Consider the following 24,624-nt stretch of genomic DNA (forward strand, 5'->3'; position numbering starts at 1 on the left):
ATGGAGCTGGGGGTGGCCAGAGCCTCCTTATTTTCCCTTTTGTGTCCCCTGATAATAATGTAATAATAATGTTGGTATTTGTTCAGCGCTTACTATGTGCGGAGCACTGTTCTAAGCGTTGGGGTAGATACAGGCTAATCAGATTGTCCCACGTGAGGCTCACAGTCTTCATCCCCATTTTCCAGATGAGGTAACTGAGGCCCAGAGAAGTGCAGTGACTCGCCCACAGTCACACAGCTGACAAGTGGCAGGGCCTGGACTGGAACCCATGACCTCTGACTCCCAAGCCCGGGCTCTTTCCACTGAGCCACGTGCCCGTAAGATCCTTAGAGGCAGACTACAGTCTGCCATCTCTGTTACGTTGTACTCTCCCAAGCGCTTAGTATAGTGTTCTGCACACACTAAACGCTCAAGAAATACCGCGGATTGATTTTTGGCTAGACAAGGCACCGACCTGGATATGTCAGTGATTAGGAAAATCCTGTGGATGAGAGAAACTGGATGGGTTCAGTACTAGTGATTTTGTGAGAGTAGAATGCAGAGTGAGAGATGGCGTTTGTTAACGCTTCCCTCACACTCCTCCACACTTCTTTGCCAATAATAATGTTGGCATTTGTTAAGCGCTTACTATGTGCGGAGCACTGTTCTAAGTGCTGGGGGAGATACAGGGTAATCAGATTGTCCCACGTGAGGCTCACAGTTAATCCCCATTTTCCAGATGAGGGAACTGAGGTCCAGAGAAGTGCAGTGACTCGCCCACAGTCACACAGCTGACAAGGGGCAGAGTCGGGATACGAACCCACGAACTCTGACTCTATCCATTGAGCCACACTGCTTCTCTGTAATAATGGTGGTATTTGTTAAGCGCTTACTATGTGCCGAGCACTGTTCTAATCACTGGGGTGGATACAAGGTGATCAGGTTGTCCCCCGTGAGGCTCACAGTCTTCATCCCCATTTTACAGATGAGGTAACGAGGCGCATAGAGGTTAAGTGGCCTGCCCAAGGTCACACAGCAGACGCGTTGCGAAGCAGGGATCAGAGCCCACGTCCTCTGACTCCCAAGCCCGTGCTCTTTCCGCTGAGCCACGTTGCTTCTCTCAGGGTGTCTCTCTCCGGTGACCTTCGTAATATGTATCGATCCTATTTCGTCCCGTGTGAAGTCTTACTAGAGATTGTCAAACCAGGCCTGGCAAACACATTTATTATTGAACGGCTCTGGAACTTCCCGTGGTGCCTCTTTCCTCCGCCCGTAATAGAGGAAAGGAAACGTTGGATATGGCAACCTATCCTTTCCACTTATTTCGTTTCGTTTTGCTTACGCGAAATTGTCTGAACTGATGAAATGTAGTGGAACTGGTCTGACTTATTTTGTCGGTTGTTTTTTTCTTTGTTTGTAGGATACCGAACCGATATTTGAGGAAGAGTCCAGACCGATTTATTGCCAGAATTGCCAAAGCGTCTCCTTCTGTGCTTTCACTCAAAGGTCACTCTTGGTTGTGTGCTCAAAATATTGGAGGGTAAGAATAACCAGTTAAGTTCTTGTCTCTAGAAGTGTGGATTTTTTCAAGCCGTAGGTCGGGGCAGAAAATTGTTTTAATTTGGCCTTATGGAAAGAGCACCGGCCCGGAGGTCAGAGGACCCGGCTCTAATCCGGCTCAGCCCTTTGCCTTCTGTGTGACCTCGGGCAAGTTGGCTTAACTTCTCTGGGCCTCAGTTTCCTCATCTGTGAAATGGGTGTTAAATACCCGTTCTCCCTTCCCCTTACACCGTGAGGGACTTTTCGGATCTGATTATCTTGTACCTAGTCCAGCGTTTATTTCAGCGTTTGGCCCTAAGTAGGCACTTAATAAAAACCACAACTGTTATTGTTAAACTCTGATTTTACTATCTTTTAACTTGAATACGCCCTGTGGTACGAATTAACCTACAGGAGGTCGAGCACTAGGGATGAGTTAGAGGTCACGAGCAATAAGCGAGCGGCGAGAATTGTATAGACTGGGAAGTAGCGGTCCAGTTAAGGATCTCTGAGGGTCTGTTCAATTTTGGGTACGTTGAAGCTGTGCAATAAACCATCGGTCTTCGAAGACATTGAGAAGCTTCGTGCCACAGAGGCGTCTCTCCAGAAGGAGTGAGGGGGATGCTCCCTTCACAGCCGGCTTCGGACGATCCACTGCTCTGAAGCAGCACGAGTAGGTTTCCACCCCGGCGATGTTCCGTGCAACACGTTATAGAAGAACATTTAATAATGTTGGTATTCGTTAAGCGCTTACTACGTGCCGAGCACTGTTCTAAGCGCTGGGGTGGACATAGGGGAATCAGGTTGTCCCACATGGGGCTCACAGTCTTAATCCCCATTTTACAGATGAGGTAACTGAGGCCCAGAGAAGTTAAGTGACTTGCCCACAGTCACACAGCTGACAAGTGGCAGAGCCGGGATTCGAACTCATGACCCCTGACTCCAAAGCCCGTGCTCTTTCCACTGAGCCACGCTGCTTCTCTACCACCTACACAGCCTCACTGCCCCGTGGCTTCTGCCTTACCCTGGCGGTCTGGGCATCTTGGCCCTGCACTTTGCCCCTCTACACTGTGAGCTCCTCCTATACACCGCGAGTTCCTTGTAGGCAGGGCTGGGGTCTTCCAATCCTGTTATTATACTCCCTCCCAAGTGCTCAGTTCAGTGCTCTGCACACAGTGAGAGATCAGTAAATACCATTGATCGTGCTGCGCTAATGGAGCACCGTCGCCCCACCACCATCCTCGAGTAGGGCGACGTCACGGTTATCTTTGAGGAAGCCGTGTGGTGGCCCTCCTTGAGAAGAGAGATAACGTGACCGTGTTTGGGAGAAGACACGCAGCAGATGCTTTCGGTAAGGGCTGGGTGACCATCATCTCTGGAGGGTCCCTCGTTGTTGCCCCACAACACGCACCTCCTTCACGCAACAGCCCAACTCAGGTTCCTGAAGCCAGCCCGGTGTCCGCCTCCGGGAGTCAGACCAGCTTGGAAAAGAGGGCAGTGAAAGGGCAAGCGACCCCCTTTATGATACGTGTAGGTTTAGTATTCAAGTAGTACTTGTGAAGCATTTACTATGTGCCAAGCACTGTTCTAAGCCCCGGGGTAGATACAGGTACAGAGAAGTTAAGAGATTTACCAAAGGTCACGCAGCAGTCGAGTGGCAGAGCTGGGATTAGAACCCATGACCTTCCCAGGCCTGTGCTCTGTCCACTAAAACATGCTGCTTCTAAGGTACCCTGATACTTTTCTACAAATACTGATGGAATATTTGCAAGCTCACCGCTCCCCCATTTCCCATCGTTGCTCCTGGCTGCTATTTCGTCCGTACTTGAAAGCGTTTACGGTGGTGTTTGCAGTAGGGGTGCCGTCCGGGTCCAGGCAGCTGATCAGCTCCGCATTCTGATACGGAAAACTTCAAAGCCAAGGCTGTCGGGGACATATGATGGTGCCAGTTTCACAACTCAGATCTCGATGTTTTCCTTCTTAAAAGGAGTATATACTTCTCAACGTAGCGCAGGGGGAAGGGGAGGAGAGGAGATAATAAGCCTAGTGGAAAGAGCGCAGGCCCGGAGTCAGAGGATCTGGGTTTTAATCCCCACTCTGCCAGTGGCTTGTTGTGTGACCATGGGCAAGTCGCTTAACTTCTCCGGGCCTCAGCTACCTCATCTGTAAAAGGAGGATTAAATCCTCCTCTTCCCCCCCCCGGGCTCTGCCATTTAACAGCTGTGAGACCTTGGGGAAACACTTAACTTCTTTGTGCCTCAGTTTCCTCAACTGTAAAAATGGAGGTCCAATACCTGTCCTCTCTCCTACTTAGTCTGCGTATCCCATCTCGGGCAGGTTAAATTGTACCTACCCCAGGGCTTAATACAGTGATTGACACAAAGTAAGCCCTTAAATATAATTATCAGCACTTATGCACACCTGCTTATATTGTGCTACTTAGGAGAATACTTAAAATTATGAGCACTTTTACAACTGTACAGACGAACGTATTTCATTTTTTTTTTAACTTTCCGTAGTCTTTCTAGTATTTATATTTTTCTCAAGACATACAACTTCTATTTTCGAGTATAAACTCCTTGAGGGAAAGGACTATGTATTTTTATTTTTATAGTGTTCCTCAAAGCGCCTGATATATTGCCCTGTCTGCAGTAGGTGCGAAATAAATGCTAACTAATGAATAGGTTTCCTTTTAGGAAAATTCCATCAGTATTTATAGAAAAGTATCAGGGTAATAATAATAATAATGTTGGTATTTGTTAAGCGCTTACTATGTGCAGAGCACTGTTCTGAGCGCTGGGGGAGATACAGGGTCATCAGGTCATCCCGCCCGAGGCTCACAGTTAATCCCCATTTTACAGATGAGGAAACTGAGGCACAGAGAAATTAAGTGACTTGCCCACAGTCACACAGCTGACAAGTGGCAGAGCTGGGAGTCGAACTCATGACCTCTGACTCCAAAGCCCGGGCTCTTTCCGCCGAGCCACGCTGCTTCCCCAAGGGTCCCTAAGGGTACCTTAGAAGCAGCATCTTAGTGGATAGAGCACAGGCCTGGGAGTCAGAAGGTCATGGGTTCTAATCCCAGCTCTGCCACTCGTTTGCTGTGTGACCTTGGGTAAATCTCTTCTCTGTACCTGGATCTACCCCAGGGCTTAGAACAGTGCTTGGCACATAGTCAATGCTCAACAAGTACTATTATTATTATTAAATACTAAAACTACATGTATCATAAAGGGAGTTGCTTCTATACTAACGTATTTTGCAAAAATATAGGAAACTAACTTCATAGCGTGCCCTAACATATGAGAAGCAGCATGGCGTAGTGGATAGAGCATGGGCCTGGGAGTCCGAAGGTCACGGGTTCTAATCCCAGCTCCGGCACTTGTCTGCTGCGTGACCTTGGGCAAGTCACTTCACTTCTCTGTGCCTCAGTTACCTCATCTGGAAAATGGGGATTGAGACTATAAGCCCCACGTGGGACAAGGGACTGTTTCCAATCCAATTTGCTCGTATCCACCCCAGCGCTGAGTGCAGTGCCTGGTACATGGTGAGCACTTAACAAATGCCATTATTATTATTGTTATTATCATTATTATATTAAGAAACATTGTCTTCTGCCTTCAGGACAAATCTACTTGGATGTTCCAACTACGCCTCAAATTTAACATATCCCAAACAGAACGCCTTATCTTTGCCCCCATACCTTGCCTTCCCCTGACTTTCCCATCGCTATAATAATAATGATAATAATTGTGATATTTGTGAAGTGCTTACTGTGTGGGCTGATGGGACTGGACACAGTCCCTGCCCCACGTGGGGCTCGCAGTCTTGATCCCCATTTTACAGATGAGGTCACTGAGGCACAGAGAAGTGAAGTGACTTGCCCAAAGTCACACAGAGAAGTGGCGGAGGCCGGATTAAAACTCAGGTCCTTCTGACTTCCGGGCCTGTGCTCTATCCAGTGGGCCATGCTGCTTCTCTTCTAGACAGCCCCCCCGCCCCCCCGTCTCACGAGCCCATAACTTGGCGTTATCCTCCGCTCGTCTCATTCAGACCACTCATTCGGTCTGTCACCAAATCCTGTTGGTTCAGCCTTCGCAACATCTCTAAAATCCATCCTTTTCTCTCCATCCTAACAGCTACCATGATGATGCAAGCAATAATAATAATAATGTTGGTATTTGTTAAGCGTTTACTATGCGCAGGGCAGTGCTGGGGGAGAGTCAGGGTAATCAGGTTGTCCCACGTGAGGCTCACAGTTAACCACCATTTTGCAGATGAGGTAACTGAGGCCCAGAGAAGTGAAGTGACTCGCCCACAGTCACACGGCTGCCCAGGGGCAGAGCCGGGATTTGAACCCCTGACCTCTGCCTCCCAAGCCCGCGCTCTTTCCACTGAGCCACGCTGCTTCTCATCCTTATCCTATCGCACCTTGCTTACTGCATCAGCCTCCTTGCCTGCCTCCCGTCTCTCTCCATTCCGATTCACACTTCCCTCTGCTGCCCGGATGATTCTTCTGCAGGTTCAGTCCACGTCTCCGCACTCCTCGAGACCTGCCAGTGGTTGCCCGTCCACCTCCGCATACAACGGAAACTTCTTGTCATTGGCTTTAAAGCCCCTTCCTCGGTTACCTCGCCGCTTTCCTACTACAAACCAACCCAGACACTTTGCTCCTCTAATGCCAACCTTCTCACTGTACCTCGATCTGCCCACCTCACTGCTGACCCACATCCTGCCTCCGGCCGGAAACACCCTCCCTCGTCCTATCTGACAGATGATCGCTCTTCCCACCTTCAAAGCCTTATCAAAAGCACTGAGCCCTCATTTCTCCTTCTTCCTTGTACTTGGACCTGCCGTCTCTGCGCTCCCGGCTCCACGGCGCTTACGTACCGTTCGTAATTTATTTATATTCATGCCCGTCTCCCCCTCTAGACCGTAAGCTCGTTGTGGCCAGGGAGTGTATCTGTTATATTGTGTTCTCCCAAGCGCTTAGTATATCGCCGTGCACCCAGTGAGCGCTCGGTAAATACGATCGATGGTTGAAGTCCGCATTCTAAATACTGTCTCCTAAAAGGTAACGACGTGGATTTATAACTGTGTGTTTTCCTTTGGTTTCTTGAAGGTATTTGATGCGGGGGACTATTCCTTGTTGTGTTCGGGTCCTAGTGTAAATGGAAAGGCCTGGACTGGAGGTGACTTTGTGTCAGCTGATAAAGTGATCATATGGACGGAAGATGGGCAAAGTTATATTTACAAGCTACCGGCCAGGTACTCGCTCATAAATAGCAGGTTAGGACTTGAGGAATATATTAAAATTTCAGAGTCAAGGTAAAACGTACACTAAAGTTGGTTATTTTAGATATTACGTCTTGTGGCGCGAGAGCATGGTGAAAATTGCAATGAAAACATAGTGGTGTGCCTATTTAAAATGTTTTATGCTCCGAAGATTGGTACAGATTTAATATGGAAACCTCTCAGATGTAGAATTTTGGTACGTTTCATTTGAAAATTAAGCTACGTAGTTATTTTATGTTTTTGAAAATGGGTGCTCTTCAGGAAAGTGGGGTTTGTATACTCTAGACTGTAAGCTCACGGTGTGCAGGAAATGTGTCTGTTATATTGTATCCTACCAAGCGCGTGATACAGTGCTCAGCACAAAGTGTGTGCTCAATAGATGCGATTGATATTCATGTAAAATTAGTAAATTCACAGATTTTTAGACACAGCGCCTACATTAGATGGATAATGAGATTGCTGCGTTTATCCCCCAATTCAGAAAAACCCTACTAGTGAAATGTTGGGATTTAAGGTTTTTGAGTTACTAGTGTTTTCTGTCATCCTCAGTTGCCTGCCGGCTAGTGATTCGTTTCGCAGTGATGTGGGAAAGGCTGTCGAAAATGTAATTCCTCCAGTTCAGTGCAGCCACTTGGATAGAGAGGATAAAGAGGTAAGAAGTTATGTAAAACTGTGCGTGCTTTTCAGATTTGAATATTTTCTCTTTTGAAAATTTCTCCATGTAAAAGAAAAGTTTCCTGCTCTTGATAGCTCAGCATTTTAAAGAATTATCTGATCATCCACTTTAAATCTCACAGTGCATATTTTCATTTTCATCTCGTCTAACCTCCCCTCTCTCCTTCCCCCACTACCATCTCTCTCTCTCTCCCTCTCCTCTTGCCCTTCCCACCTCTTCCCGTTTTAGCATGTCCAGAATTAACAGCGATCGATCGATCATGAGTAGGGCTATTAAGTTTTCATTTTGAGCCCAGGGAGTGTACAGATTGAGCTGGCCACCTACTTCATCAACAGAATTGAAACTAGCAGGCATGATCTCCCTAAAATCTCCCCTGCTCCTCTCCAATTCCCGCTTCCTCTTCTGCCCTCTCCGCCTCTCCCTAACATTCCCTGTACTAATTCAAGAAGAGTTCTCTCGCCTCTTCTCGAAATTCCCCACCCCCCACCTGCGCTTCTGACCCCGTCCCTTCAAACCTTTTAAAAATCCTCACCCCCTCCCTTTTTCCCTCTTTGCCTGCCATCTGCAAATGTTCACTTTCCAATGGCTTTTTCCCCACTGCTGCCAAACATGCAGTTTCCCCATCCTAAAAATAAGAAAAACCTTCTTTGACTCCACCATTCCTCTTCAAACTTTGTGACAGTTATTTGCACCCACTGTCTCCACTTCCTCTCCTACACTTCTCTCTTTGATCCCCTTTATTCTAGCTTCTGCCCCCTTTACTTCCTGGGCTTTTTCCTGCCTTGGGCACTGTAGACCACCCCCTTCTTGAAAGTTTATCCAACCTAGGCTTCACTGACACTGGCCTCTCTTGGTTCTCCTCTTATCTCTCTGATCGTTCCTTCTCAGTCTCTTTTGCAGGCTGTTCCTCCGCCTCCCATCTTCTGACAATAGTGGTCCCTCATGGCTCAGTTCTAGGTCCCCCTTTATTCTCCATCTACACCCACTCCCTTGGAGAACTCATTTCCTCCCGTGGCTTCACCTACCATCTCTATGCAGGTGATTCCTAAATCTGCCTCTCCAGCCATCACCTCTGTCCTTCTCTGCAATCTCATATTTCCTCCTTCCTTCAGAGCATCTCTATTGGGACGTCCTGCTGACACCTCAAACTTAACATGTCCAAAACAGAACACCTTATCTTCCCATCCAAACCCTGTCTCTTCCCATCTTTCCCATCACTGTAGACAATACCGTTATCCTTCCTATCGCTCGAGTCCATAGCCTTGCCGTTGTCTTCGACTCGTATCTTGTCATTCCACCCGCATAGTCAAATTGTCACCAAATGCTGTCTATTTTACCTTCACAACATTGCTAAAATCTGCCCTTTCCTCTCCAACGAACGGCTACCGTGCCGACGCCAGCACTAATCCAATCCTGTTTTCACTCAACTACTGTCTACCTCCTCACCGACCTCTCTGTCTTTGTCTCTCCCTGCTCGTTTGTACTTCATTCTGCCGCACAGATCATTTTTCTAAAAAAAATTCAGTCCACGTCTCCCCACGTCTAATGGTTGCCCATCCACTTTGGCATCAAACGGAAACTGTGTATCATTGACATCAAAGTACTTAATCCACTCACCCCCTCCTATCTCGGCTCAGTGATCCCCTATTACACCCCAGCCCGCGTACCTGGTTCTCGTAGTGCCAGTTTGCTCGATGTTCCTCAGTTTCGTGTATCTCTGCCAACCCCTTTCCCAAGCTTGGAACTCCTTCCCCCTCCTTATAATAATGTTGGCATTTGTTAAGCGCTCACTATGTGCAAAGCACTGTTCTAAGCACTGGGGTAGTTACAGGGTCATCAGGTTGTCCCACATGAGGCTCACAGTCTTCATCCCCATTTTACGGATGAGGTCACCGAGGCCCAGAGAAGTGAAGTGACTTGACCAAAGTCACACAGCTGACAAGCGGCAGAGCCGGGATTTGAACCCATGATCTCTGACTCCCCAGCCCGGGCTCTTTCCACTGAGCCACGCCGCTCCTCACTACCACTCTCCCCACCTTCAAAGCCTTATTAAGGTCACATCTCCTCCAAGAGGCCTTTAGTGATTAAGCCCTATTTCCCCCGGTTCCCTCTCATTCACTAATTCATTCATTCATTCATATTTATTGAGCGCTTACTGTGTGCAGAGCACTGTACCAAGTGCTTGGAATGTACGATTCGGCAACAGATAGAAACAATCCCTGCCCAGCGATGGGCTCACGGTCTAAACGGGGGAGACAGACAACGAAACAAAACAAGTAGGCCTCAATACCATCAAGATAAATAGAATCCTAGTTATATACACATCATTAATAAAATAGAGGAATGAATAATATATACAAATTCTGCGTCTATCCACTTGGATCGCTGACCTTGGGGCGTTGCATATTTGTTTCACCCCAAACCCCACAGCACTGAGGTACATCTCTTTAAATTACATATTATAAATTATCTATATAAACATCTGCCTCCCTCTCTAGACTGGAAGCTCGCTGTAGTCTGAGAATATGTCTGCCAACTCTGTTGTACTGGTCTCTTCCAAGAACTTAAGTATGGCGGTCTACACATAGTAAGCACTCAGTAAATACCATTGGCTGATAAATATTGATCAGTATTCAGACTAAAATGAGGACATAAGATAGAGAGGGAGCAAGAAAGAGAGGATATGGGGAAGAGGGAGAGGAAAGAGCAGAGGAGAGAGAATAGTACAGTGTTACGGATTTACCTTCTTCCTCATCCCTGTTAGAGAGAGAAAGGCTTTTTTCCACTTTTTGCAAGACCAGTTTGCATTGTAAAGTTAGTGAAGCGCTACTGACCCAGTAGTGCAACTTCTGAATGTTTGCAAAATCACTTTGACTTTATTTTCATTATTTATTATTAGTGAATATTCCTTTTTATAATAAATTTTGCTTAGCATTTCTTGGAAGAGTAAAGGTGAAACGTCATTGCGGGGAGAGATCGTACAATTCTGAAAAAAGCTTAGAGTGCTTGTTGTAACTAAGGAAAATCACACACCTCAGAGAAAAGTAATCAGGTTGAAGTGACTCGGCTTGCACCCATTTTAATGAGCATTTCACCATTTTTTCTTGAAATTAACATTGCAAGAGTGCAATTCTGGGCCTTAATTAGTAACCCTACACAGTTGTACACAGTACAACCCATCTACCATTTTAACTACCATTATTAGAAACTACCACTGAGTGCATCTAGTTTGGCTGACCTTGTAGGGATCACTACTGTGTTTTGCCAACACAAATATAGGGTTGGGAAAGAGGGAAAGGGCTGAAAGAGTAAAGTACAGGAAGTCTAATAATAATAATAATGTTGGTATTCGTTAAGCGCTTACTTTGGGCCGAACACTATTGTAAGCGCTGGGGTAGATACAGGGTAATCAGGTTGTCCCACGTGAGGCTCACAGTCTCCATCCCCATTTTACAGATGAGGTCACTGAGGCACCGAAAAGTGAAGTGACTTGCCCAGAGTCACACGGCTGACAGGTGGTGGAGTCGGGATTAGAACCCATGACCTCTGACTCCTAAGCTTCTGCTCTTTCCACTGAGCCACGCTGCTTCTCTAGGGGATGCAGATAAAATCATATAGTTCAGGGAGAAATAAAGGGCAGGCAGAGAGAAATGGTTGTGGAAAACAGGGAGCGGTGAAAGAAGTGGGAAGGTAATAAGCTATACAGAGGCAGTGTAGTGGATAGAGTATGGCCCTGAGAGGCAGAAGGACCTGAGTTCTAATTCCAGCTCTGCCACTTGTCTGCCGTGTGACCTTGGGCCAGTCGCTTCATTTCTCTGCGCCTCAGTCCTCATCTGTAAAATAATAATAATGTTGGTATTTGTTCAGCGCTTACTATGTGCAGAGTACTCTTCTAAGTGCTGGGGTAGATAGAGGGTAATAAGGTTGTCTCATGTGAGGTTCACACTTTTCATCCCCATTTGACAGATGAGGGAACTGAGGCACAGAGAAAAGTTAAAGTGACCTACCCACAGTCACACAGCTGACAAGTGGCAGAGTCAGGTTTCGAACCCATCACATCCGACTCCCAAGCCCAGGCTCTTTCCACTGAGCCGCGCTGCTTCTCTGGGAAAAAATGGGGATTGCGACTGTGAACCCCACGTGGGACAGGGATTTTGTCTGACCTGATTTGCTTGTATCCACCCCAGCTAGTACAGCGTATGGAACATAGTAACGCTTAAATACCACAATTATTATTATTATAGATGGGACAGTGTAAACCAAGGGTTTACTGACACAGTTCTCTCCTGCTTCTCTTCATGCTTCTTTGTCCGATCCTTCCCAGTCCTTTTGCCAGCACGTCCCACCCTTTTACTGAAAAGCGGCGTGGCCTAGTGGATAGTGCAGTGGGTCTGGTCAGTCAGAAGGACCTGAGTTCTAATTCCGGCTCTGCCAGTTATTTTATGGTATTCGGTAAGCACTTATTAAGTGTCAAACACTATTCTAAGTGCTGGAGTTGGTACAGGTTAATTACCAGGGAAGTGGCGGAGCTGGGATTGGAACCCAGGTCTTCTGGCTCCAAAGGTTGTGCTCTTTCCACTAGGCCACGCTGCTTTTCTTGTCTGCCTCATGACCTTTGGCAAGTCACTTAACCTCTGTGCTTCAGTTGCCTCATTTGCAAAATGGGGATTAAGACCGTGAGCCGCATGTGGGATTTGAACTGTGTCCAACCTGATTAGCTTGTTTCTACCCCAGTGCCTAGTACAGTACCTGGCACATAGTAAGAGCTTAACAAATACCATTTTTTTTAAAAAAAGTGACAGAGTACGAAGAGGCTGACAAGCATAGTGGAAGACAGGAAGAGATGGACTGTGTGAAACACAAGTATATTTAATGTGAATCAGCTAGTATTAACCCAAGCATCTTTAGCAGTTGTATTTCATTCCTGTTCTCAGCACTTTTGTACATAGATATATATTTTTTTCTTTGCTTTTTAAATTATTCAACTGTTTAATAGTATTAGTATTATTGTATTATGTGTTTACTGTATGTCAAGCACTGTCCTAAATGCTAGGGTAAGTATAAGTTAATTAATAGTAATAATGATGATAATAATAATATCGGTATTTGTTAAGTGCTTGCTATGTGCCGAGCACTGTTGTAAACGCTGGGGTAGATACAGGGTAATCAGGTTGTCCCACGTGAGGCTCACAGTCTTCATCCACATTTGACAGATGAGGTCACTGAGGCACCGAGAAGTGAAGTGGCTTGCCCAAAGTCACACAGCTGACAGGTGGCAGGGTCGGGATTAGAATCCGTGACCTCTGACTCTTAAACCCATGCTCTTTCCACTGAGCCACGCTGCTTCTTTGGTTTGGACACATCCCGTGTCCCACAGTCTAATCTTGATTACTACTTCCTGATATATCTTTGTGAATTCATCCTGTGCCCTCTATTTGTAAATTCTTTTTGTCTTTTTCACTAGATTGTAAACTCCCTGAGGATAGAAAATTTGTTTTCTGTTTTCTTTCAAGTGCTCAGTACAGTGTTTCACACTCAGGTGACCTTCAGTAAGTAGTACTGGTTGGTTGATACAACTCTGGGAAAAAAGGAGAGTGGTGTTCTTCCATGAAACCCAATTTTCTGCTGATTTGTAACATACTCTAACTGGAAACTCATGGACATTTCTCTGTTCTGCAGTTACTAATCTGTCCTCCTGTGACTCGATTCTTCTATGGACGTAGAGAATGCTTCCATAAACTACTAATCCAGGGAGACTCTTCAGGAAGACTCTGCATTTGGAATGTGACCGACACACTTGAAAAGCAAGCCGGCGTAGACGGTACTGACGAAAACAGTATCTTTTTTCCTAAATACAGTATTTCAAGGAAACATTTCTTCCTTTGACTGTATGAAAGTATAATTTTGGTGGGGGAGAATAAATGCGTAGACGGTACTGATGCAAACAGTATCTTTTTTTACTAAATACAGTATTTCAAGGAAACATTTCTTCACTTGACTGTATGAAAGTATAATTTTGGGGCGGGGGGGGAATAAATGGGAAGAAAAGGTAATGGCTATATTTTGACATTTTCAGAATGTATGTTTTTACCTGTGCCGGGTTCCATCCTTTATTTTTCTGTCCCCCCTTAAAAAAAACAGGATTGAAAATGACAACTTCCACTTGTCTTCAGGAGGCGTTTGGGAAACTCACACCCTGTCCAGCTGGGATCATAGACCAGCTGAGTTTGCTTCCCAGCAGTAATGAACCACTTAAAGTGACAGCGAGCGTGTACATTCCCTCACACGGGCGGCTCGTTTGTGGCCGGGAAGATGGAAGCATCATTATTGTGCCAGCGACACAAACTGCGATAGTGCAACTGCTGCAAGGGGAGCATATGCTCAGGAGAGGTACAGAAGTGCAGTTTTGAACTCTAACAAGATAATAGTGAAAATAATTTAAGGATTAGGGTATTATGCCATTGTTGCCTTTGTCTTTTTTTTAAACCATATTCCGAATCAGGTGCTGGGTGTTGCTCACGCACTGTTGAATTATGTCAGCTGGAACACTGTTGTTTTCATGATCAACATCTCTCCTTTTGAAATTAATAGAGGTGACACTTAAGGGAGTTTACTGGGGGAAGGCCCAGGAACTTGTCCTACTTGCTCTGTCAGTGGGGAGATGATAAACTACAAAGCTCTCCACCAGCACTTCACATCTTCTATGTGGCCTACTCCTGAGCTCACTGTCTCCTCTCTTCCCAAGGTTAATTTAAAACCGCACCTAACTCTTGCCTCTCCTGCCTCTGTCAACTTGCTCGCTCTGTTCTCCTGGCCTGGAACTCCCTCTCCCACCCCTCAATGTCCACCAGACCCCGTAGTTTGCCCCCATCTCCTGGCTTGCCTGATACACACCTTCCCCAGTTATTTCACGACACCCTCATATCAATTTGGCAGCCACCCTGAGCATATAACTCTTTTATGCCCATGCTCAGTACCCTATTTATAATTTATACACATACAGTTATTCAGCTGTTTTATCCTGGCACAGTCATACTCCCGCCTGTTTTTATTGTCTTCCAAAGACTCCTGCTATTCTGATAATAATGTTTATCAGTCTTCATCAATAGGTTGGAAAGCCTTCACTCTCCAGTGGCTTTTCCCCTGCTGCTTTCAAACGCACTCATGTCTCCTATTTTTTTTTTAAAAAACCTTTCCCCTACCCCTCCACAGCTTCTTCCAGTTATTGCTCATCTCTCTCCATTGCCATCCTTTTCTAAACTCCTGATGTCCTCTCCTCCAATCCTTTCCTTGATTCCCTCCAGTCTGGCTCCTGTTTCCTTTACTCCACAGAAACTGTCCACTCAGAGGTCACCATGATCTCCCTCTGGCCAAATGCAACAGCCTTTACTCCGTCCTAATCCTTCTTGACCTCTCGGCTGCCTTTGACCCTGTCAACCACTCCCTTCTTCTGGAAACATTATCCAACCTTGGCTTCCCCGACACTGTTCTCCTCGTATCTCTCTGGTCTCAGATTCAGTCTCTTTCTCATACTCCTCGTCTGCCTCCCGCCCCCTTACTGTGGAAGGCCCTCAGGGCTGCAGCCCTCATTTAGGTGTCTATAATTTATTTATTGAAATTAATAAATTTCCCTGTAGACTGTATGCTCGTTGTGAGCAGGGAACATGTCTGCCAACTCTGTTCTCTCCCAAGCAGTGCTCAGCACGTAGTAAGAAGCAGGTGGCCAAGTGGATAGAGCAGGGGCTTGGGAGTCAGAAGGATCTGGATTCTACTGTGACTCTGTCACTTGTCTACTTTGTGACTTGGGGCAAGTCATTTAGCTTCTCTGTGCTTCAGGTACCTCGTCTGTAAAATGGGGATGAAGACGGTGAGCCCTACGTGGGACGTGGCCTGTGTGCAACCTGATTAACTTATATCTACCCCGGAGCTGAGTGCAGTTCCTGGCACATAGTAAATGCTTAACAAGTAACATTAAAAAAAAAAAACAAAACACTCAGTAAGTCTGATTGATCTGTTGTGGGCAGTGGATGTGTGTTTTGCTCTGTTGTACTTCCCCAGTCAGGCTCTGCACACAGGCAGTCAATAAACACCACTGATGGATCAATTGATCGTTAAGTACAAGAAAGATGCTGAGTCAGCAACAAAGGGAAACGCTCTGGAGAGTTAAACGTTAAAGAGCCACAGCTGCCCCTGCTGTTACCACCCAGCTACAAATAGTTTCCTTGGTTCAGTTTCTTCTACCCGGTCTCACAACGAGGTGGGGATCCTGAAGAAAGAGTTCCAGAACCCTTATTTTATAAAGAAACATTACCAGTAAGTGAAAGAGCTGAACTGAAGCACAGTAAAACGTGATAGCGATAAATGTCTTTAGCACTTATCTGCTAACGTTATTTTTTAGTCATTTAAAAATGGTGAGCGTTTTGGATGTCCAATTCACAGCTGTAGTTTGAGATGTTTATTGGAAATGAAAGACTAAGATGATTCTGCTCTAATTTTTAACCGATCTCCATCACAGGTTGGCCACCTCACAGAACTCTACGGGGTCATCGGAACAAAGTTACATGTTTACTGTATCCTCATCAGGTCTCCGCTCGTTATGACCAAAGATATCTGATCTCTGGAGGGGTGGATTTCTCCGTTATAATCTGGGACATATTTTCTGGCGAAATGAAGCACATCTTTTGTGTGCATGGTGGCGAGATTACCCAACTCCTCGTTCCTCCTGAAAACTGTAGTGTAAGTTGACTATAGAAGGAACAAAAAAATCAGTGTGTGAATCAAAGATGAGACGCAGTTGTGTTTAAGCAGAGCGTGCAGTAGAGGTGTGTGAGGTTAACTTGCCTCGGACAGAGTTTGAGTATGTAAAAATATGTGACTGTTTATAATTTTTAGAGCATACTTTCATTTTATTGCTTCTGAGGTGGTTACATTATGAAAAATGTTATCGTGGCCAGTACTCTCACCTTGCATGGTAGAGTACATGTTCATCCCTGAAAGGTATTGTTGCCCAATCATCAGATATATTTTTTATCAATGGGACAAAGGATCTTTAATCAATTTTAAGGGGATGGGGATATTAGTGTATGTGTTCTTGATATGGATTATTGATTACTTAAAGGGTAAAAATCTTTTCTGGAGAGTGTTTTGTGACTTGTTAAAATTACTTCTGGACTCATTAAATGCTTGCCATGTTCCAGGCACTGTCCAAAGCACCGGGATAGATAAAAGATAATAAGGTTGGACACAGTCCATGTTGCATGTGGGGCTCACAGACTTAATGCCCATTTTACAGATGAGATAGTTTAGGTGCTGAGATGTTAAGTGACTTGCCCAAGGTCACACAGATGTCAGATCTGGGATTAGAACCCAGGTCCTTAACCTCCCAGGCTTGTACTCTTTCCACTAGGCTACGAAGGGGGTCATTGAGTACAGACTGTGGAGGGCAAGCCATCTGGTTGCAATTTGGTTTTTTTAAATACACTTTTTAGGTTTCCACATCTCAGTAGTCTTTGAGTGCTGTGTGGCTATTTTGGGTCCTTCTCTTTCTCTGTGTCATTGTGAAGGACCCACGGCCATTGGTATAGGACTAAGGAGTGAATATTTGAGATGAGAAGGTATAATACTGATAATAGAAATTGTGCTGTTTGTTTCATGCCTACTATGTGCCTAGGCCTGTACTAAGATCAGTCACAGTCCCTGCCCCACGTGGGGCTCGCAGTCTAAGGGGAAGGTAGAATGGCTGTTTCATCCTCATTTTACAGGTGAGGAAACTGAAGCCAGAGAACTTAAGTGCCTTGAACAAATCAACACAGCAGGCGGTGGCGCCGCCAGGAATACAAGTCAGTCATATTTATTGAGCGCTTATTGTGTGCAGAGAACTTACTGTGTGCAGAGCACTGTACTGAGTGCTTGGGAGAGTACAATAAACAGACATATTCCCTGCCCACAACGAGCTTATGGTGTAGAGGGCAACTCAGGTCCCCTCACTCCCAGGTCTGCCCTTTCATTCAGTTGGTTTTATTGAGCGCTTACTATGTGCAGAGCACTGTACTAAACACTTGGAAAGTACGATTCGGCAGCGGATAGAGGCAATCCCTGCCCAACGACGGGCTCACAGTCACTGCCCTTTCCATTATGCCACACTGCTGCTTATTTGCAGTGTATCAGGACCCTCTCTGCACATGTCCCACTTGTGTTTGCCCATTCCCAGGGCGCCTCCCTTCAGCCGACCCGCTGGGTACCGGCTTCAGATGGAGGGCAGAGTTCCACTTTAATCTCTGAAGCAGCTCCTGGACTTCAGCCTGAACATTTTTCGGCATTTAAATCTAAACCGTTGATTGATGAAAGCAGAGTTCCAGATGCTGTATTCCCCAGGCTTTTTGAGGCCAGGGATTGTGATTGCTCTTATTTTGTCTCCTCAGCTCTTCCACAAGGGACGGGTTCCGCGGCTAATTTCCACGTCGGTACTCTTTGCTTAGTACAGTACACAATGAATGTGTACATACGATTACTGCAAGTGCTCAGTGAATATTATTGGTTTGTTCCTGACATCTCAAAGCTATCTGAGAATATTGAGTAGAGTACAATAATCTCTCTCTACCCTTTTAAAGAACCAGTGAAATTAAGCTAGATTCCTAGTTGATCTATGCAAAAGATGACATAGGAAATGACTGACTAAATTAGAGAATCGGATCTCTTACATCAGTACTCTGAGTTAAAAATCATCGACTTGAGTCATTTCTCAAACGTATCGTGATTCTAGGTCTGTGAAACTCTACTGAAATTTATCCTTTCTCTGACAGTAACATTTCTTTAAGTGGTCATTTCCTATTACAGAAGATAAACATGAAACTTCAGAGTTTTTTGGGTTTTTTTTTTTTTTGAACTAGAAGAACAAATACATTTCCAAAATTGAAGATTTCTTTGCTTTATGTATTTTTGCTTATTTATATAAAGGCATTAAGTTGACCTCCATACCAAACAATACGAAAATTTGTATTTGAGCCATTTGTCCGATTTTTGTAGCTGGCAGTGTGTGTGAGCTTCACTGTTTGGTAGCTGATTTTCAGCACCTTGAAAAAATTATAATTTCCTTCTTTCTTATAACTAACATTTAAGACTATTGATTGGGCCCATCACGCTGCCCTCTTGTAGGCATATTGTAATTTAACAAGGGAAAGACGTATTGCTTGCAGTCGCTTGTTCGGTGAGCTGGTAGTTTTCAAGCATATCAATACATGTGCTTAAAGACCACTGGGTCTGATGGATGCCAAACAAAAAACCGAGGATGGGAAGAGCATTGAGAAAATCCAAGCAAGCGTCTGTGGTCTTGTACACTGCAGAAGCGGTGCACGGACTCATGACCATAATATTTCTATTAAGCTGGCTTAATACATCTCATTTAGTGCCTGGAGAATGATTGGTATGCAAATTTATTCTGAATTGAATTTTAAATAGAAAGCTATTTTATGGCAACAGAAGATACTTTATATGAAGTTGACTATCCTTGAGATAGAGCAGAAACAATTTAACACTTTTTTTTCCTTCCTTGAAAGTTTGATGATGCCTGTAAGGATATTAATATTTGAAGCGGCTATTACAGTTGTTTTTCTTTAAAGTGGTATGCTTTTTATACTGGAAAATTAAAGGCATTCAAGCAAGAGGACTGTTTGTTTTCCCTTAATACTGAAGCTTCAGGTTTAAGTAGCAGCATTATTCCCTGTTGTGAATTATTCAGTCTTAAGTTCCTTCTTGTTGTTATAATTATTATTATTATTATTATTATTTTAAATGGTATTTGTTTAGCCTTTACTTAAGTCGGGCGCTGTTCTCAGTGCCGGGGTAGATACAAGCTAATGAGGTTGGACCCGGTTCATGTCTCACATGGGGCTCACTGTCTTCATCCCCATTCCCATTTTACAGAGGAGGTAACTGTGGCCCAGAGAAGTAATCGGTATCAGCTGTGTGACTTTAGGCAAATCACTTAACCTCTCTGTGCCTCAGTTACCTCATCCGTAAAATGGGGATTAAGACTGTGAGCCCCACGTGGGACAACCTGATTACCTTGAAAGGTGCTTGGCACATAGTAAGCGCTTAACAAATTCCATCATCGTTATTATTATTAAAGTGACTCACCCAAGGTCACACAGCAGATAGGTGGTTTAGACAGAATTAGAACCCAGGTCCTTCTGACTCCCAGGCCTGTGCTCTTTCCACTAGGCCATGCTGCTTTTCTTATTTTGGCAGCCATGATGATGCTTTGGTTTTCTTGGCTGTTAGCCAGTGTCAGTGTTTTTCAGTGGGATGGAGCTGCTTTCCGAATGCCAGGGAAGGATGCTCAGTTGCATATTTCCTGTCTTGTTCCACCTTCATTCTTCCTAGCTCATCCTCTTTAAGGCTAACATTTCTCCTTCATCCCACATTTGTCTTTCCTCAAATCACTTCTGTATTTTCAAGATGTCTCCTTTACAGATATCTTCACTAAAATTGACATGAGCCTGGTATTTCATTAAAAAAAAAAAAAGGAAATGATTTTATGTGCTTTGTGGATTTGAAGCGTGGATTTTAATTTCTTTTTAGGAGGGGACATCTTTCTCAGTAATGGAAAGCATTTTTAGAAGTGTTTAATGGAATGGATAAATCGAATGACTGGTTTCTTATTTTTAAGTATAATTGTCATTGGTCAGAAGACATTAGGGAAAATAGGAATTCCAAAGACCTATGTAAAATAAGAAAGGGTTGAGCCTTATTTATATTGAGATTTGGAAGTGTCCTAAGTACAAGTGTTCTCCTTTGTCTCTGAGACTTTGTGAGGCATTCGGTGAAGACTATAAGGACTGTAACCTATATGGGCATGGCATCGGTGAGGCTCTGCTGTGGCCATCAACTTCACCTCCACAGTTTTTCAGGGAGGAAGGGTAGAGTGGCCAGCCTACCCTGCCTTTGGGTTTGGAAAAGAATCTAAGGAGGATCCAAGATGGTAGGATGTCTGTGGCTGGGTCCTCCTGTGAGAATGGGAGCCTAGGTCTCCACGGCACCTTTGCACGGAGCCTTTGCAAGGTGAACGCTGATCCTCATAACCCTAGCGGGAGCTTGATACAAACAAGCATTTAGCTCTGGAGCGGCTGGTGTCGTGGCGGCATGTTTTGCGTGGATCCTGGGAGGTGCGCGATGGGGCGGGATTGAGGAGGAGAGCTCCGTGGTGGGAACAGAGGAAGCTGCTTCACCTGCCCATTGCCCGATGATGATCGGGATTTGCGTGGTGAAACAGGAGCTCTACATTTTGCACCTCCTCTTTTCCCTTGCCTCTAGGTTTTTTTTGTTTTGTTTTCGGTATTTGTTAAGCTCTTTTTATGTTTCAAGAGCTGTACTACGTGCTGGTGTAGATAAAGCTAATAAGGGTAGACACAGTCCATGTCCCACATGGTATTCACAGTCCTATTCTCCATTTTACAGATGAGGGAATTGAGACACAGAGAAATGACTTGCCCGAGGTCACACAGCAGAGAATGATGGAGTTGGGATTAGCACCCAGGTCCTTTGAACTACCAGCCCCATGTTCTTTTCACTAGGCCTTGCTTCTCTCTCTCTTCTCCACCTTCTTTTCCTCCCTTTTTCCTCCGATTTTCCCTCCGCCCTCTTCCTTCACTGCTTTCTCTCTAGTTCTCTTATAGCCCCACCGAAATTATCTTTATATATGCTTGTCTAATTGATTTGGGCCATTCTTTAGCCTGGTAAACTATTTCAACAGCGGTAACCCAGCTTGTGCTGAGCTTCCACTTGCATCTTGGTCAGATTTCGTACCCACTTAATCCTTTTGGAGGGCACTGGGTACAGAAAGGTTATTCCTTCCCCCATGTAAATAAATAAAGTGGCCCCAGAGTCACTATATATCTAAGTAAGCTTCTGTGTGTGTGTGTGTGTATATATATATATTTCAGATCCTGATACAGTGTATATAGAGTCAGTCATTCATATTTATTATTTACTGTGTTCAGAGCACTGTACTAAGTGTTTGGGAGAATACAATTCCCTGCCCAAAATGAGTCTGTAGTCCAGAGCGGGAGGCAGGCATCAATATCAATAAACAAAAGTACAGATATGTACATAGGTGCTGTGGGGCCGAAAGAGGGAATGAATAAAGGCAGCAAGTCAGGGTGATGCAGAAGGGAGTGGGAGAAGAGAAAAAGAAGGGTGAAGTCAGGGAAGCCCTCTTGGAGACGATGTACCTTCAGTAAGGCTTTGAGGTCGGGGAGAGTAATCGTTGGATATGAGAGGGAGGGTGTTCCAGGTCAGAGGCAGGATGTTGAGGATGTAAGAGGTTGGCGGTGAGAGAGTGAGGTTGGCATTAGAGGAGCAAGTGTGTAGGCTGGGTTGGAGGAGGAGAGTAGTGAGGTGGTATAAAGATCACCAAATACTAGCTTGCATGGGTAGACATATTTGTATATTTATATATACATATATGTATATATCTATATATAAAGAGAGATTATCTTGGGGTGTGTGTACTTTATAGCAATCAGACTGATGTAATTGTAACTCTGGGGCCACCTTATTCATTTACATGGGGGACGGAATAGCCTTTCTCTACTCGGTGCCCTCCAAATGGATTAAGTGGGCAGGAAATCTGACCAAGATGCAAGTGGAAGCACGGCACAAGCTAACCATAGTTGAAATAGTTTTTACCAAGCTAAAGAGTGGCCCAGATCGATGTAGAATCAATATTACAGTCGGAAAGAATTCAAAAAGGAGATTCACATGAAAATTTAAAGTCACACAGATTCAAAGCTGCACATACGGTCAGGCCACGTGTGCATTTCACTCTGAGACTTTTCCTCAGACGAGAGTTGAAATAACAAATCCCGAAAGTCATTCTTTATGTGCATGGCCCATTTTATCTCAGTTACCGGTTTAGCAGAGGAACTCAACGTGTCAGAGCAAACAGGGATAGATTTACACCCCATCAGAGAGCAAAAAGAGAATAATCATGTATAAGAACTCAGCTCTGTCTTTGATGTGGGTGAAGATTGCCTCTCTGGCCTGTGCCTTTCAGACAGCCCCTGGGCTGGGGGGCTTGATGTAGCCAACAATCAGTCATATATATTGAGCACTTGCTATGTGCAGAGCACTGTACTAAGCACTTGGGAGAGTACGTACAACAGGAAGCTGGAGTGCATGATTTTCTAGGATTCTCCGGGACAACTTGTCTTTATAACTGCAGGTAGACTGTTAGTACGTGCTCCAGACTGTAAGCTTGTTGGACAGGGGATGTGTCTGCTTATCATTATATTGTACTCTCCTAAGCTCTTAGTACATGTTCTGCCTCCGGTACGCAATAATAATAATAATGTTGGTATTTGTTAAGCGCTTACTATGTGCAGAGCACTGTTCTAAGCGCTGGGGTAGATACAGGGTAATCAGGTTGTCCCACGTGAGGCTCACAGTTAATCCCCATTTTACAGATGAGATCACTGAGGCATAGAGAAGTGACTTGTCCACGGTCACATAGCTGACAAGCAGCAGAGCCTGGATTCAAACCCATGACCTCTGACTCCCAAGCCCGGGCTCTTTCCCCTGAGCCACGCTGCTTCTCCTAAATACGATTGAATGAATGAATGAAAGAATGCCAGCATGTCGCTTGGAAAAGAATTGGGAGTAGGCTTCTCCTTCTGACAGGGAAAAACAAGTAGTGTATTTGCTGAAATTTCTTAATCATTTATATTTTATGAAAGTAACTTTGGTGTTTTCCTTTTTGCAATGAAATATTTCATAATATCTCTTCCCTCTAGACTGTTTGATCACTGTGGGCGGGGAACACGTGTACCAACTCTGTTATATTGTACTCTAAGTGTCGTGTGGAGTGCTGTGCACACAGTAAGGGCTCAAGGAACACCACTGATTAAATACTATTTACAAGAATATAAATGCCCCGTATAACAGAGAAGCTGAATGTAGTTGAGGAAGAGGATAGTCATATGGTGTTTGTCGTATTTTCCACGTAACTCAGGCTACGTAATGAGAAAATGGTCATTTGCTTTGGGATGTAAGCTTTGAGACGAAAATGTACTTAAATATTTTTTTGAAATTCAGCAGTAAGAATCTAAAAATACTTTGTGTATTTCATTTTTCACCAGTTTTATGGTTTCAAGCCTGCTCCGGTTTATAGCTCCAGCTCTGCCACTGACCTGCTGTGTGACCTTGGACAAATCTCTTAACCTCTCTGTGCCTCGGTTCCCTCATCTGTAAAATAGAGAGAAGTAGGTGCCCTGTGCTCTTTTTCCTGTTTAGGTTGTGAGCCCCATATGGGGCATAGGCTGCCAGAACTGATTATCCAGTATCTACCGCAACATTCAGCACATGGTAAACCCTTAATGCATGCTGCTATTTTTCCTGCTCTTTTTAAGCCTTTTAATGAATGCTGCTCCATTTGCTACTATCTGCAGATATTTCTTTGGAAGTTGTTAGATGACTATGTGGAATTTTGCCATTCCAGGTTACTATGTCATTAGAAACTCTTAAAGAAGAGGTTAACTCACAGACTATTTTAAGTTGCTTAGTACAGTGCTCCGCAGACGGTAAATACGATTGAATGAATGAAGTTGCTCCTAATTTTGTGTAGTCCTGAATATGCTTCGCCCTGAGTAAGCGCTTAAATGCCGTCGTTACTAATTTTTAAAAGCTTAAAATTGCTTCACAGCTGGTTTAATGATACCCCATCAACTACAGTGGTGGGTTTTCTTTTGGAGATGATTCTGTTAAAGTATTGGTCTTATAAAAAAAAAAATTCGTGATTTTATACACAGAGCATTTTTATGAAGTCTAGGCTGAATTCTTTATAGATTGAGAGAATTCTTTGTTCGCGGTGAAAGATGAGTAGCTGTCGCCACATACGCAGAACAGACAGCAGGGGACAGCATAGGTTTACGGCTGCTGGTGTGTTTTCCCCTCCTGTACCACAGAAGACACTAAGAGAATCTCTTTTAGGCTAAAGAGGTCTGGTTTTCCTTCTCCTGGAAACGGAGTTGCAGTGGGAATGAAACCCATAATAAGGCGGTGGATTTCTGCCGTCATAAAACATTAATGATACAATTCTAGACCTATCTTACTACTCTTTTTTAATCTTTAGGCGGTATCAT

General features: G+C 44.6%; 1 protein-coding gene across 2 annotated transcripts in view; it reads left to right on the forward strand.

Annotated features, from left to right (window-relative positions):
- Nucleotides 1-24,624, forward strand: part of WDR7 (WD repeat domain 7) — a 447,173-nt gene that overhangs the window by 48,687 nt on the left and 373,862 nt on the right. For both annotated transcript variants that reach the window (XM_029059993.1, XM_029059994.1), the window contains exons 7-12: nucleotides 1,400-1,519; nucleotides 6,641-6,786; nucleotides 7,363-7,465; nucleotides 13,169-13,310; nucleotides 13,631-13,879; nucleotides 16,005-16,225. In XM_029059993.1, coding sequence (XP_028915826.1) covers nucleotides 1,400-1,519; nucleotides 6,641-6,786; nucleotides 7,363-7,465; nucleotides 13,169-13,310; nucleotides 13,631-13,879; nucleotides 16,005-16,225 — 981 coding nt within the window. The remainder of the gene's footprint in view (nucleotides 1-1,399; nucleotides 1,520-6,640; nucleotides 6,787-7,362; nucleotides 7,466-13,168; nucleotides 13,311-13,630; nucleotides 13,880-16,004; nucleotides 16,226-24,624) is intronic.

Source organism: Ornithorhynchus anatinus, chromosome 3 (assembly GCF_004115215.2).
Source record: "Ornithorhynchus anatinus isolate Pmale09 chromosome 3, mOrnAna1.pri.v4, whole genome shotgun sequence".
Taxonomy (NCBI): Eukaryota; Metazoa; Chordata; class Mammalia; order Monotremata; family Ornithorhynchidae; genus Ornithorhynchus; species Ornithorhynchus anatinus.